The 15,716-nt window shown below is 33.0% G+C and overlaps 1 protein-coding gene across 18 annotated transcripts in view; it reads left to right on the top strand.

Annotated features, from left to right (window-relative positions):
- Positions 1 to 15,716, top strand: part of Sdccag8 (SHH signaling and ciliogenesis regulator SDCCAG8) — a 232,880-nt gene that overhangs the window by 67,739 nt on the left and 149,425 nt on the right. For all 18 annotated transcript variants that reach the window (XM_040277165.2, XM_021727202.3, XM_078022972.1 and 15 more), the window contains 2 exons: positions 4,779 to 4,931; positions 13,121 to 13,255. In XM_040277165.2, coding sequence (XP_040133099.1) covers positions 4,779 to 4,931; positions 13,121 to 13,255 — 288 coding nt within the window. The remainder of the gene's footprint in view (positions 1 to 4,778; positions 4,932 to 13,120; positions 13,256 to 15,716) is intronic.

The following is a 15,716-nucleotide window of genomic DNA, read 5'->3' as shown; positions in this document are numbered from 1 at the left end:
TTAAAAATGAGTTGAACAGATACAAATTTCATTGTGAAAAAATCTTTTGACTCCAAGACAGTATTGTATATCATTTGGTTTAATAAAATTGGACTAGAAATATTAATCCTAATACATCATATTTTGAAACAGTGTTGCCAGGATTATCATAGAACAAAGAATAAGGAAATTTCCCAGAAAAGAAAAGGGCCCTTGAGGATTGAATCTTCTGGGTAGGAGGAAAGTATAATTCCCCAGCTCCTCAAGACCTCAGCCATTTCTACAAAGGCCTTGAAAGCGGGGGGGGGGGGGGGGGGAGGCACCACTCCCTTCAAGATTGCTGGGAGAATCAACAAATGGGCCAAGGACCTAAACAGACACTTCACAGAGGAGGACATACAATCAATCAACAAGTACATGAAAAAATGCTCACCATCTCTAGCAGTTAGAGAAATGCAAATCAAAACCACCCTAAGATACCATCTCATTCCAGTAAGATTGGCAGCCATTATGAAGTCAAACAACAATAAGTGTTGGCGAGGATGTGGGGAAAAGGGTGCACTTGTACACTGCTGGTGGGACTACAAATTGGTGAGGCCAATTTGGAAAGCAGTATGGAGATTCGTGGGAAAGCTGGGAATGGATCCACCATTTGACCCAGCTATCGCCCTTCTCAGACTATTCCCTGAGGATCTTAAAAGAGCGTACTATAGGGATACTGCCACTTCAATGATCATAGCGGCACAATTCACAATAGCTAGGCTGTGGAACCAACCTAGATGCCCTTCAATAGATGAATGGATAAAAAAAGTGGCATTTATACACAATGGAGTATTATGCAGCACTAAAAAAGACAAAATCATAGAATTTGCAGGGAAATGGATGGCATTAGAACAGATTATGCCAAGCGAAGCTAGCCAATCCTTAAAAAACAAATGCCAAATGTCTTCTTTGATATAAAGAGAGCAACTAAGAACAGAACAGGGAGGAAGAGCATGAGGAAAAGATTAACATTAAGCAAAGACGAGTGGGGGGAGAGAAAGGGAGAGAGAAGGGAAAGCATATGGAAGTGGTAGGAGACCCTCAATGTTACACAAAATTACATATAAGAGGTTGTGAGGGGAAAGGGGGAGGGAAACAAGGGAGAGAATTGAACAACAGCAGAGGAGGTAGAGAGGGAAGATGGGAGGGGAGGGGAGGGGGGATAGTAGGGGATAGGAAAGGTAGCAGAATACAACAGTCACTAATATACCATTATGTAAAAATGTGAGTGTGTAACCGATGTGATTCTGCAATTTGTATTTGGGGTAAAAATGGGAGTTCATAAACCAACTGAGTCAAATGTATGAAAGATGATGTATCATGACCTTTGTAATGTTTTGAACAACCAATAAAAAAAAAGAAAGAACACAAATAACAGCAAATAAATAAATAAATAAATAAAAATAAAGGTATTCTGTCCATCTAAAAATAAATACATAAATAAAAATAAATACATAAATAAAATAAAGGTATTGTGTCCAACTACAACTAAAAAATAGATATTAAAAAATATGCTTCAGGAAAAAAAAAGATTGCTGGGAGAAATGGCAGCACAAGCTGCACATTAACTTGATCATCTGTGAAGATCTGTCATTTAATTTTAATTGCAAGCTTACTGACATAGCCTTTGAGAAATCACTTATGTCTTTAGTGAACAAGTTATATGTGTGTAATCAGGAGATACCAAATACGCTAGGGTTCTGGAAGATAACTGAGGGAGCCCAGAATTAAAAGAGAGAACTGCAGTGAAAATATCAATGAATATTTGTTTAGAAGACACAGTCTTTTAATGAGGTACACTGTTAGAAAAGACATTTTAAGAAAGATTAAATCAACTTTCTACTTCCAAGTGTTACTAACACTTAATATTTTCTTCATTGTGACCAAGCATAAATTTTAAAATCAAAGCAAATAAAATTAAAAGCTATTTTATAACATGGATCATTGGTTAGACACCAATAAACACCAATAACCAGTTTTCAACCTAACAGTTTTATTCAGTATTTCATTGTTCTTTTCATACTCATCATGACCCATTACTACTGTTGGCTTATCCTTGAAAGAAAGAGACCATTCACAAAACAATGTTTTATTTATGTGATTTATAACATTGTACTTTGTACTTTTTGCTAAATCACCTTATCTAGGCATTTGGTCTCTCTATAATGATCATTTGTTCTTCCTTGTTCCTGAACTGATTGAATTCTTTGAATTCTTTCTTTAGTTGTTCTTCAGGTTAGCTTGGGTTTTAGGTTTTCAGCAATCTGCTCTACTGTTCTTGTATTTCATTAATTTTTATTCAATTGAAAACCTTCTGATTGTGTCACGAGAGGGGGTCCTAACAGGCCCCTTCCAAAGAGGAAAAGGGGACCTCAACTTGGTCCATGTAGATTCTTAATATTTTCCACTGACAGGTTTATTTAGTGAAATAAAGCAATAGAGTAAGGAAGAAAGGGTGTGGGTGTTCCAAAGTGAGATGCACTTTGGGGATCTAGGGTTCTTCTTTTAAAGGAAACTTTGTAAGGAGTCGGCATAAGATGAAATGGAAGAATGACACCAGCCTAGTGAACTCAGTTCTTTGATCATAGATCACAAGAAATTTATGGTGGTCTGGTCCTCTCCAGGATCTTCAGGTTGACATTGTCTCCTCTATCTGGCTAATAAATAACATTTGGAATGTGCCTATTTTATAGTTTCTTAAAATATATCTCCCTTTGTTTTATCTAATCTTAACACATGTTGTATAGGCTTTACAGGCATATAAGCTTAAATCAAAATAAGGCAATTTGCATAGATGAGTGAATTCATATTAACACTAAGATTTGTAGATTTCTTAGGAATTTGAGAAATTTGTAGATTTCTTAGGAATTTGAGTAGCTTAGAGGAAAAATAGGTCTGGGGAATAACTCTAAGATCATGTTGCTTTCAGCTTTGTAGCTATGGTCTCTTTTTCCTTCTTTTGTGTATGTGTGTGTGTGTTTCATCCTACCTAAATTGGATATATTTATTTATATTCAATAATTATTTTATTAATTTACACCAGTGATATTCATTATGTCAGCAAAAAGTTATAGTTCATTTGCATTAATTCATATAAAATGTTTTTATAAACACAATTATATTTTGAAGCACAAAAGTCACTAATTCATATTTCAAAGCTCCAAGTGCTTTAATTATGGAAAAATTATGCTTTTTCATTTCTTTTAAAATTTCCATTCCCAGGCATTCTGAACTAGAATTTAGCTTGGGACTAACTCCCTATAGTAATCATTTTATAGTTATCCCCCCCCACTCCCAGTTAATCTGACACAGTTAAACTTACCCTCATACTTTATAACTACAAGTCAGAAATGTTCAAGAAAAGATCCCCCTGGTCCCACCCCCCAAAAAAAGCTTATTGCTTTTTAGATGAAGAAAGGAAAATTCATGTATCCTAGATTGATTGATTGATTGATTTTCCTTTTTTGCAGTTATGGGACTAGAACCCGGGGGCACTCTACCAGTGAACAATTGCCCCAACCTTTTTAATTTTTTTTTTTCTTTGAGACAGGGTCTTGTCTTGCTAAATTGCCAAGACTAGTTTGGGAACTTGAAATCCTCTTGCCCCTCTTCCTGAGTAGCTGGGATTAACAGCGTGAGCCATTGCCCCCAGCCCCTAGATATTTATTGTCTGTATTTATTATAGCTTTCACCAGAGGGAAGTATAATAATGCATAAAGCTTACAGCATATGCTGTAACTATATCTATTTCCACTACCAACAAATGAGACTATTAAATTTATAATCACCCAGTAATCATAAAAGACTTGGGTTTTTTTTGTTGTTGTTATTGCTGCTGTTGTTTTTGTGGTGCTGGGGACTGAACCCAGGGCTTTGTGCATATGAGGCCCCTTGGGTTTCTTTTAACAAATTCAGGGGAAAATAAAGATTGGATGAAGTAGATTTTATAGATAAGAGCAACTGGGATACGACTAAGATAAATTAGAACCTTAATTTTATTGGGGTTTTAAAAAATTGTGATTTTGAAGTCATATTTTATTATTGGGTGTTATCCATACAGGTGTTATAAATGTAGCCAAAAGGAAATTAGGAACTTTTTATTTCTGGAAATATAATGAGAAATTTAGACTAAAGGACACTTATGGTGACAATTATCATTAAGTAGTGAATTCAGTTTTGGCTCTTTCCCTATTTTAACTTTTGATTATTAACTAATATTTACATTAGTTGTATGTTTAAGGGTAATGAACTAAATTTTAGTTATAGTTAAGAAAACTATTAATATAGTGTTAAACAATAGATGTCTGTGTGTCATGAAATACAGTATTTAATATCTCATTTTAAATTGTATATCTATTTGTCATTTAAAATATTCAAATTTTTAACAAGGAAATCAGAAATTAGTAAAAATTATATAATTATATAATATTAACATGATATATAATTTAAAATTCTAAAACAGTTGGTTTTTCTGATCCATGTTTTCAAATTCTGACTCATCTGTGGCCCTCATCAAGGTCTGTTACCTGAATTTTCTAGTTGATCAGCCATAATTGTGAATATTGAAATATGTGAGTAAATGTAACATTTGCATACTATTTTAGATCAGTAAGTGGTGTCAATAAACACAAAGTTATTCTAATGAACTTTATAGTGAATTTTAACTACTTTAAGTATAAGTAAAACTTAAATGACTCTTTTCTTTCTGTATTTTTTTTCTAAATGCTACCTCCCATGTTACTCTCTTATTCTGACAGGCTCTAATCCAGTGTGAGCAGTTGAAGAATGAACTGGAAAGGCAGACAGAAAGGCTTGAAAAAGAACTTGCATCTCAGCAGGAGAAAAGGGCCTTTGAGAAAGAGGTGATGAAAAAAGAAATAACGAAAGAAAGGGAGGACATGGAATCAAAGGTACTTGAGTTGTTATGCCCACTGCTGAAAAAATGTTAGTGTTGATGTGCCTTTAGGCTGCCATTCTTGAATGGGCTTTAAATATTAAAAACCTTTATAAGTAAATTTCTTATATTTTAAGAGCTCATTAAAATGTTTTATTTTTTCTTCATATTTCTCAATGAAATTGATCTCTGACCTTTTCAAATAAAATAATCAATTTACTTCCATATTCTGCCATTCTTGTCCCTCATGTTTTTTAAAGGAGATCAAGTGCTCCAAAAATACCAGCTTTTATTTCAACCTTGTCTAAATTAAGGAGAAATGACTCCCCTTTTTATCCCCTATACCAAATTAAACATAAGATAAAATTTGTAAGAAACAATGTAATCAATAAAAAGTGATTATACAAATTGTATGAAATCAGTTCTGAAAAACTACATGACCAATAATGACCATAACCAGATAAATAACTAACTGGAAAGGAGAAATTGTAGGCAAAAGGAACAAATAACATGAAATGTGCAGTATTCGAAAAACAGTAACAAATTGGAATGCAGAGTTGAGTGGAACCTAATTTTAAAGTTGCTATAGTAATAAAATTGAGCAAGAAGTAACCAAAACAACTGTGTTACATTTTTTTTAAGTAGACTCAAAGCTTGTGCCCTAAATACTGTAATACTCCAGTGTGTAATAATTAACTCATATAGCAAATACCTACTATGTATCTGCTGTGTACAAGGCAATGTACAGTCCTATGTAAAACAAGAGAAAAGTCACAACTTCTGCCCAACCAGTTTTAAGTCTTCTGGATAGATTGAAGCATTTACTATAACTCCATTCTCTTCTTACCCTTTTTTGAAAGAAAACAAAAATGTGTCTGTTAAAACCTTACTGTAGGGCTGGGGTTATGGCTCAGTAGTAGAGCACTTGCCTAGCACGTGTGAGCCACTAAGTTTGATTCTCAGCACCATAATTAAATAAATAAATAAAGTTAAGGTCCATCAGCAACTAAAAAATGTATTAAAAAAAAAAAAAACAAGAAAAAGAAAACTCTTACTGTAGGTCAGTCTGACTACCTCTCTACCTTGGATTGGTCATCTCAGCTGATGAAAATCCTACAATAGATGGAAACTTTGCACACTTGGGGGTCTATTAGTCCTCCTATGCATTCCTTTCTTTCCCATTCTTTCAGCAATCAACAGATATTAATTATAGAAAGCCTGGGGATGTGGTAGTTTCAGGACCAGTGAAATTGCCTCATTAAGTTTTTAGACTTTTTTTAAACATTAAACAAATATTTTCATAAATTACTTTCTAATCATGATTCTTATAAAGCATTAATGGCTAAATATAGAATACTGTGGGAATGTGCAGCAGGAGATTCTGACCTAGTCTAGGGCAGTCATGAGAATTTTCACAAGGAAAAGATTTTTAAATGATACTGGAAAGGTTAAGAAGGAATGGTCAGGTGAAGAGTTGATGGGAAGAGTTTCAGGTCCAGGAAAATAATAAACCAAAGACTCTGAAGCTAAAAAAAACACTGGACTTTCTAGGAATTTAAGAAATGCCCAGATGACAGGAACCTAAGGAATGAGGGACAGAATCATGGAGTTTGGAGAAGTGTTCAGAGGCCAAATCTTGAATGACCTTAAATTCCTTGTGAGAGATTTTAAATTTTATCCAAAAAGTAATGAAAAACCATTTAATAGCTTTAAATTGGAAAGTGTTCTGATGTCATTTATATTTGAAAAAAAAAATCATTTTGTCAGTAGATTAGAAAGAGAACCAGAATAGATGTAAAGATCAGGTTATAGTAGTCCAGGTGGAAAATGATAACTTGTACTCATTTTTCCATGATCATTCTATATCACTTTTGTTATCCTCAAATTCTCTGCCATACGACTTTCTCCTTCATTCTCAGCAGAGAGCTTTAGTAAAGAATAATAAAGTAAATAATAAATAAAATTGAAACCATCAGGTAATATCCATCCCAAGTATTTATTTCCTCACCTCTGCCATTAAACAAATTTTCACCTATAGCCCAAACATGGCAGGACAGACAAGGCTTAATCCTATCATCATCCATTAACCTAGATCACAGCCCCTTTCCCACCTGAAAGAGTTTATTCCATTTGTTATCCCCTATCTTCTGAGTCTTAAAACTTTTCTTTCTTTCTTAACATTAGGAAAATACTCCCAAATTCTCTCACCTGTTGAAAAATATCTTTATTCTAATTGATCTTTACTACTCTAAAAGATCTAAAAATCTCATTGCCCAAAATATACCCAACCAATTAATTTTTTTTTTTCCGAGGGGGAGAAAGGGTGGTTGGTTGGTTGGTTGGTTTGGGTACTGGGAATTGAACCCAGGAATGCTTCTCATTTAGCTACATCCCTATCCCTTTATATTTTTTGAGAAAGTTCACAGGGCTCAGTTCATAGGGCCTCACTAAGTTACTGATGCTGGCCTCAAACTTGCAATCCTCATGCCTCAGTCTCCTGAGTTCCTGGGATTATAGGTGTGCACCACCACCCACCAGGGTTAGTAATTTTTTTTTAAGTTGCCTAGTTTATTCCAATATGCAGCCAAGAGTGAAGGCTACCTTAGTAATTTTATATCTCTCCTCACTCATTCCCTTAATTGTTAAGTTCCTTGAAAGATTATCCAAACACATCTTTATTTTCTTACTTTCCATTTACTCTTCAGTGCACTCCAAATCAGCTTTTGTACCCATAGTCCTTGAGAATAATGTTGCTAAGCTTATTAACCACCTGCCTCCCTGTACTATATTTACTGAATTTTTAGTTCATATTAAAAGATATTTGTTCCTGGATTTCTTTGAACTCATGTTTTATTTGGGAGAATGATTATCTTCACTTTGAGATAGTGAAGGAGACACATTCAGAGAGCTGCTTAATAGAAAGTTCTAGAGTTTAGTAGAGAGTTATCAATTGAGTTGTCTTCATCACTACTGTAGCTTTAATTCCATGAACAGTATAGATGTCTAAATCTTTCATTTTCTACCTAGCTCCCAAATCAGGCTTACTTTCCATCTTCCTTGCCCCAGTGGAACTGCTATTCCTATAGTTGTGCGCAACAGAAATCTTGTTTTCATCCTTGTCTCTGCTGCCTACCTCAACCTTTATACCTCATCACTAAGTTTTAGAGATTCAGGTCCCTAAGTATTTTAAATTGCCATGTCACCCTTGGATTGTTCCTCCAGTATCTATGCCTTCAGTGTCACCTCCTTCCCATCTGTTCTCTTTATCACAGCTAGAATGATCTTTCTGAAATGAATTTCTCAATGTGCCAGTCTTTTGCTTTAAAATTCTTTATGTCTCCCTATAACCCTGAATAAAATTTAGGCTCCCTTAGCATAACATAAAAACTGTAATTCTTTCTCTCCAGTCTCATCTCCCTTCATTTTTCTTCCTTGCATCCCCACCATCCTGACCTCCTTGCACTTTCCCAATGAAAAAACAAGCAGTCATAATGTTTGTTTGTTCATTTCAGGATTTTGCATGTATTTTTGTCCCTTGCCTTCAGGAATCTTCCTTTACCTTCTTTGATCCTTCAGAGTTCTTGATACTACCTACTTTCAGGGCCACCCAAAGCTTTATTGCCATCTTCTGCATGGGTTCCCATAACTCAATTTATTGCAAATTCTTCTTGAATTTTTTGCCTTCCTTAATTTATTGAGCCACTTTCATGTATGATACTCATTGTTTGATTTATTCTTGTCACATTAAAATGTGCTTAAAATATATATATATTTATTGAATGAATAAATAAATGAGTGTCATGTAACGGTGGGGGTTCCCATGCAATTGGAAAGACAGGTCTAAAATGCTAGAGTCATCACAAGGCATGGAGGGAGGTTAAGTTATGAATCAACTGTTGTGTATGAGTGAGAATGGTATCAATAGCAAAGATCAGCTATTGTTCATACCTAGGCAATTTTTTTTGGAGGATTATTTAGTGGAAACCATTTGCCTTCCTAGGTACTTCTACTATACAAAAAGTATGTTTATTTGATAATAATTTCTGATAAGAAAGGAAGAAGGAAGGCTGAAATGGGTCTGGCAATATGCCATGTGTGTTCATATGTAAGATAACTTTATACTAAAACTAACAATTATTTCATGAATAAAAATGGTAACAGAAATGCAGTGTATTTTGGAACCTGAGCCATTTAAGTTTATTTTCCCCAAGAAAACTTTGGCCAGCATTTGATATCAAGATCCTATCCTAAATAAGGTTGTATGACTAAAGAGCCAACATTGATCCTAGCACTGAGTTAAATGCTTTTAGCAGGGAAAGTAGCTTTGGAGAAAAAAGGATTTAGTCAACCCTAATTTGAGCTTTCTCTGATCTTGGCAATTTTTAAACCTCTCTACATTTCAGGAATAAAGAAAAACGTTGATGGGCTGAGGATGTGGCTCAAGTGGTAGCGCACTTGCCTGGCATGCGTGAGGCACTGGGTTTGATCCTCAGCACCACAAAATAATAAATAAGTGAAATAAAGGTATTGTATTCAACTACAACTAAAAAATAAATATAAAAAAAGAAAAAGGTTGATAATGCTTATCTCAAGGCTTGATGGAATTAAATGAGATGAGATTTTGAAAATATCATAATGTGTTTTATGGTAGGAATTGAATAAAGTTTAGTTTGTGGCTATTATACTTAATTTAGAGAAAGAAGTAGATTTATTGAATGGCTTTCTTCTTTCTTGGACCTTCATGTTAGTAAAAGTAGATAGACTTGAATTTAAGGCCTATCTTTACCAGCCAGGCAGGGAGGTGCATACTGGTAATCCCAGTGACTCAGGAGGCTGAGATAGGAGAATCCCAGGTTCAGGGTGAGCATTAGCAATTTAATGAGGCAACTTAGCAATACCCTGTCCCAAAATAAAAAATAAAAAGGGCTGGGATATAGATCTGAGTAAAGCACTCTTGGGTTCAATCTCCAGTACAAAAAAAGAAAAAGAAAAATTTTAATTAAAAAACAAATGAAGTCCAGGTTTTTGTTTTTTTCTTGAATGAGCTTTGGTAAGTTATAGTTTTTTTGTTTTGTTTTAAATCTCATTTCAGCTAAACTGAAAATCTAATAATACTTATTCTCCAAAAATAAAAAAAGTAAGAAAATAATGATTTCTTCTCTAAAGGAATTTAAAGGAAAGAGAATATGTATGACACTGCTTAGCAGACTAACATAATATAGTAGGACAACTAAACATAACATTGTAAGTGCTGAGTAATTAAAGTTAGTGCCATAGCAGCCCTCCCTGCTTTCCTAAAAGTACAAATACTTGAGATCTACAAGGACTTGTAGAGGCTTTCTTTCTTTCTTTCTTTCTTTCTTTTTTTTTTTTCTTTTCACTCTCTTTTAAAATTCCATTGTGTTGGAAACTCTAACAGGACAGGTGCCTTCTATATAGACAGGTTTAAATCATTCTCCCATGAACATTGCTTTCTGTGAGTGTCCTTGGTTGGACTGACTCTCAGATTTGTTTGTTCATTCAGTCATTCATCATGTATTTACTTGAGCAAACCCCATGGTCCACACAGTTTCTCAATTGCTTCCCTCGATAATATTCCATTGCTAGAATCTTTAATTCTTGTATCTCAGGTATGGGAATTTCTATTTTGTAACTTATTCAATACACGAGGGACTGCTTTGCAAAAATTTTTTGTTAATCTCTCCCAAATTGGGGTGTCCTTGTCTCTTCCTTGCCCCTGTCAAAGTTTAAAGGACTTACCTGATGTCAATGCCTTGGACATCCAGCAGTGTTGCAGCTGTGTCTGTGTTACTTCTGGCTCTGCAACAGATGTGGGTGGAGAAGCTCCTGCAGTGTAATGCTGACTTCCAGATGGTGGGCATGGGGAAAAAGAAGGTGTGACAACAGGAGGGGAAACCTCAGGAAGTGGGTGACAGGAGGCAGAAGACAGTGAGCAGAAGAAAGAAGTGATGGGTGGCAGAGAGAGATAAGTCCTAAGGAAGGGGAAATTTGTTAGCATGCTTTGTAATAGAAACTGACTCAGAATTTACAGTTGGCAAAAATAAATGTCCACATATTTGCTTCAAAACTATACAATGTTAATGTTTACCATCAGATTTATCTCCACATAAATATATAATATGTGGTTTTTAAATAGTGGGTCATTGAAATTTGTTGCTATTACATGATTCCAAAAAACATGTCATTACACATTTCATGATATAAATAGTCATGAACTTGAATTCTTAAATTAAGGAAATTAAATTGATACATTTGTTCTGTTTATCTGCTTTTGACTTTTAATTTTAGGTTCAGATTGTAACATGCTCAAGGATACTTCATAGATTGTTATTAGTGAAGCCAATTTTATGTGTAAATTTGATTTGTAGACTATCTTTTGATAAGAACATGTAAACAACCAGAAGTCAAATATATAATGCTCTAGAATCTTCAGAAAAGTTAATTAATTCATCTACATAAATTGGAAAATAACTACCAGGGTTCATTATTTTCCTAAGGGTCAACTTTAGCTATTTAAATAATGCAAAGGCAGATACCTATCTTAGTTTTATTGCAGTAATGCTCTTTATCAAAACTCTGGTTCAGTGTTGATTTTCTTAAAAACATTTTTTTTAATTGTAGATGGACAGAATACCTTTATTTATTTATTTTTATGTGCTATTAAGGATATAACCCAGTGCCTTACACATGCTAGGCAAGTACTCTTCCACTGAGCTACAACTCTAGCCCCTCAATGTTGAATTTTAATCATAGAATTTTACTTATTGATTTCATTTATAGAACTGAATTCACACATATGTCAGGGTACAATGTTAAGTTTCAAGTATCATTATTTCCAGCTCATTACCAGTTTTTGTTTTAACGTATAAAAACTCATAAGTACCCCATCTATTTTGCTGGAGTTAAGGTAGCATTTCTTCATTTTAAAACTACTAATTCATCAAAGAACTAGAGAAGTTTGACTCACTGGAGCAGAACAAAACATAATTATATACAAAAATCTATAATTAAGTCTAAAATCTAGAAAGTATTTTTAATCCTGAGAATAAAATCTAAGACCAATATTCAGATAGTCCCTTGGAAAAGATATTTATTCTCATTAATTTCTTATCCATTCATCAAATATGGTTCCTTTTAATGAATGTGCCCTTGAGGAACTTCTAGTCTAATGAGGAAACAAGGAGTCAACTTAAAACAGTATATAAATACTGTGATGAAGGTGCATATACTAAGGTTGTTGTAGGAGTACATACCAGAGTGACATTCAAAATATTACACAACAAGTGTAGCAAGGGAAGTAGTCTGCGAATGGATGCAAGTCAAAAAATAAGAGGCATGATCATCTCAGTGCACATTGACTGGACAGCAACCCTAAGCATGTGTAGGATTGCTTATTTTGTGCTGAGAACTGGAGGTCAAGGAAGACTTCCGGAATGCAAGGAGATAATGGATGAACTGAATCCTTTGGGAAGGTTAGGGGAGTGCTAGAAAATAGAAGGGCCGTGGAGTTTTACCAACAAAAGAAACTGCAAAAAGCCTCCTCTTTGTTGGTTTTGGGAGAGGAAAGTGGAAGTCATAGTTCTCTCTAAAGTTATATTCCTCTTTAACTCTCCTTTTATGCCCTCCACGTGGGAGAAGAACCTAAGAATTGCTTGATTCCACCATACCACCTCTGAATCTGTTTATGGAAATCTGTTCCATAACTTACTGGTGTGTCTGATATCTGTCATCTTGGGATTTTAACCAAAAAAAAATTTTATCATCTTTCACATCTTACAAAGTAAGAGGTAAGGGGAAATGAATAGAAAGGAAATGTATATTTAAACTCCAGGATACTTTGAAGAAGTAGAGAAGTGGATGTACCCAATCTACAGAGAAATAACTTAAACAGAACTCTGAGGCTATGCCAAGACTCTATTAATAAAATATTATTTATCAAATTATTTTATTATTAGAATTTTTGTTTCTAGGCTGAGGATGTGGCTCAAGCAGTAGCGCGCTCGCGTGGCATGCGTGCTGCCCGGATTCAATCCTCAGCACCACATACAAAGATGTTGTGTCCGCCGAAAACTAAAAAAAAAAAAATATTAAAATTTTCTCTCTCTCTCTCTCTCTCTCTCTCTCTGTCTGTCTTCTCTCTCTCCTCTCTCTTTAAAAAAAAAATTTTTTTGTTTCTTCTTTTAGATGTTGATCCTGTCTCAGAATATTGCCCAACTTGAGGCCCAGGTGGAAAAAATTACAAGAGAGAAGATTTCAGCTATTAATCAACTAGAAGAAATTCAAACCCAGTTTGCTTCTCAGGAAATGGATGCCACCAAGGTACAAAAAGATATTTTAGTTTTTACAGAAGTAAATATTTTCTTTGAAATATTTTTTATTAATGTGCAAATCTCTTTCTGTTATTAGAAAGAAGTCTTGAAATTTTTTTATTTTGAGAATATTAAAAGTCTACTTAATGGTCATTTGGCAAACATTTATTTACTATATTCAGCCCTTTTTCTGGTACTGCAAATTCCAAGATGAATTAGATCTAACTAATGTCCTCAAAAATCTTAAGAGTTAAGACTTATAAATAAGAGTTATATTACTTTAATTATTAAATATTTGATAAAACTTGTATTAATTAGTGTTTTTGTTTGTTTTTTGTCTAGAGAGCATAAGGTTTGTTTTCACAATAATTTTCAAAGATATCCATTTACAACTTGAAAAGTATACTTAACATAAAAATTTCTCCTATTCTCTGGCTTCCAAAATGAAGATTCTGAATCACAAGTTCTTATTTATTGATATTTAAGTTTATACATTCAGATTTCACAGCATATGTGTTATGGGCATCATTAACTTCTGAACCCAGAATTAAGTTGTTTTGGGGTCTCAACTGGATAAGGTTAGCAAGATCCCTATTTTAAGAACTGATAGAAGTTCATCAAAATTTCAAATCAGTTTCTTTCAAACTAAGAAACTAAATATGGGCATGCATAATATAATAAATCAACTTATTTTTCACCACAAAATACACAGATAACTTGTTTAAAATGAATAACCTTTCTATATTTTCCTTAATTGTTAACACACTGTTATGCCATTGTTGTTTTATAATTCAGTATTTAGAATTTATTTTAATTTATATATTTAAAAAGAGCCATTTCCCCTTTTTTTCTTTAATTTCTGTAATTCTCCATTTGCTTTCTAGAATTCAAACTAGCTTATGTAGAAATTTAAGGAGCTTATATTTGCCAGTGTACTTCCATTTGTTTGTATGGAGATAGGAGTGAAGGTAAAGCAATTGATGAGAGGCATAGAAATAATTAAAATTCTTAATTGTAAAAATAATGAAAACATTTAATTTGTAAATTAGATTTATGGGTGAAATCTATGGTGAATATTTTTAGTTTCTTATAGGGAAAGAACTTTCTGTTGAAAGTGGTAATGTAAAGAATGAGTTTTGGGCTCTAAAGCTATCCAAAAGAACATAAACCTAAGAAGTGATGAGAATAAATAGGCTTGAGATTGCTTTCAACCCTGAGATAATATAACTCTGGTTCAGTTTAATTTGTTGACTTATTTTAGATGAAATTTAAGTGTTATGGATAAACATAGCAAATGTTAATCTGAAAGTATTAAGGAAACTTTAAAAGAAACATTAAGGAATAAAATAATGGGACCTTATGCTTAAACATTTATTATATATTAAGCTTATGCCAAGGGTGGATTTTAAACATCATGGTTGTATAATTATTATTTTTTTATATTATCAGTTCAAGATTTTTCCCACTTCATTCATAGACATAAACCAAATTGATTACAATAGTAAAGAATTGAAATAGAAAATAAATTAACACCCTGTATTTTTTGTCATTCACTCTTAATTTTTAATTTTATTTAGTTTTATGATTAAAAGCTTTTTATAAATTTATAATTTTTTGAAGAAGCAGCTCTCACATATTGATGGCAACTGAATCTCTAGTAAAATTTTTTATTTGTAATTTCCTTTCTATTTTATCTTTCTGAGTGCCACTGAGGAAAAGCTTATTGACTTTTTTTTGTCTTATCTGTATAAATTTGAACTTATATTAGTTTAAATTTGAATATAGGATACCCATATATTTTATACTTTAGTATATTCTAATAACTCTATAATGATGAAACTAATTTCTAAAGTTTTCAAAATCATTATTTTTGGAGAAATACCAAATAGAAGTTTCAGGCAAGTATTACCATTTTATATATATATACACACACACACACACACACATATATATATATGTGTGTATGTATATACACACACACGTACACACACACATATATGTATTCATATATAATTATATATGTTATAATATATAAAAACCTCTATATATTAGACAGACTTGTGATTTAATCACTTTCTCTACAGATTCTCAATTATCTCAAAATGCCTATAATTTATTTATATTTATCTACTAGCTTCATTTTCTATTTTTCTATGTCTGTAGAGACCCTGAATTGGGGGAAAAAATAACAATTTTATAAAAAATGATATATAACACTTTTAAGATACTGTGTATGCTTATTGTTTATCCATGTATTAAAGTTATTGCATTTAAATGTACATTTTTTTTCTTTTATGTATGTTTTGACAGAAAATATTTCCTGAGTAGTATTGTGCAATTATTATAGTAAGATTGATATTATCTAAAAAGTTAAATACTGAGTATTTTACACCTAAATATCAATAATAGACTATAGTCTATCAGTAGAGAGAAAAAAAAACCTTTATAAGTTTCCTTAAATAAAAGCTTGA

This window comes from Ictidomys tridecemlineatus, chromosome 10 (genome assembly GCF_052094955.1).
Source record: "Ictidomys tridecemlineatus isolate mIctTri1 chromosome 10, mIctTri1.hap1, whole genome shotgun sequence".
Lineage (NCBI taxonomy): Eukaryota > Metazoa > Chordata > Mammalia > Rodentia > Sciuridae > Ictidomys > Ictidomys tridecemlineatus.
Note: the sequence above shows the minus strand (reverse complement) of the source record. Positions and strands in the feature narration are given on the sequence as shown.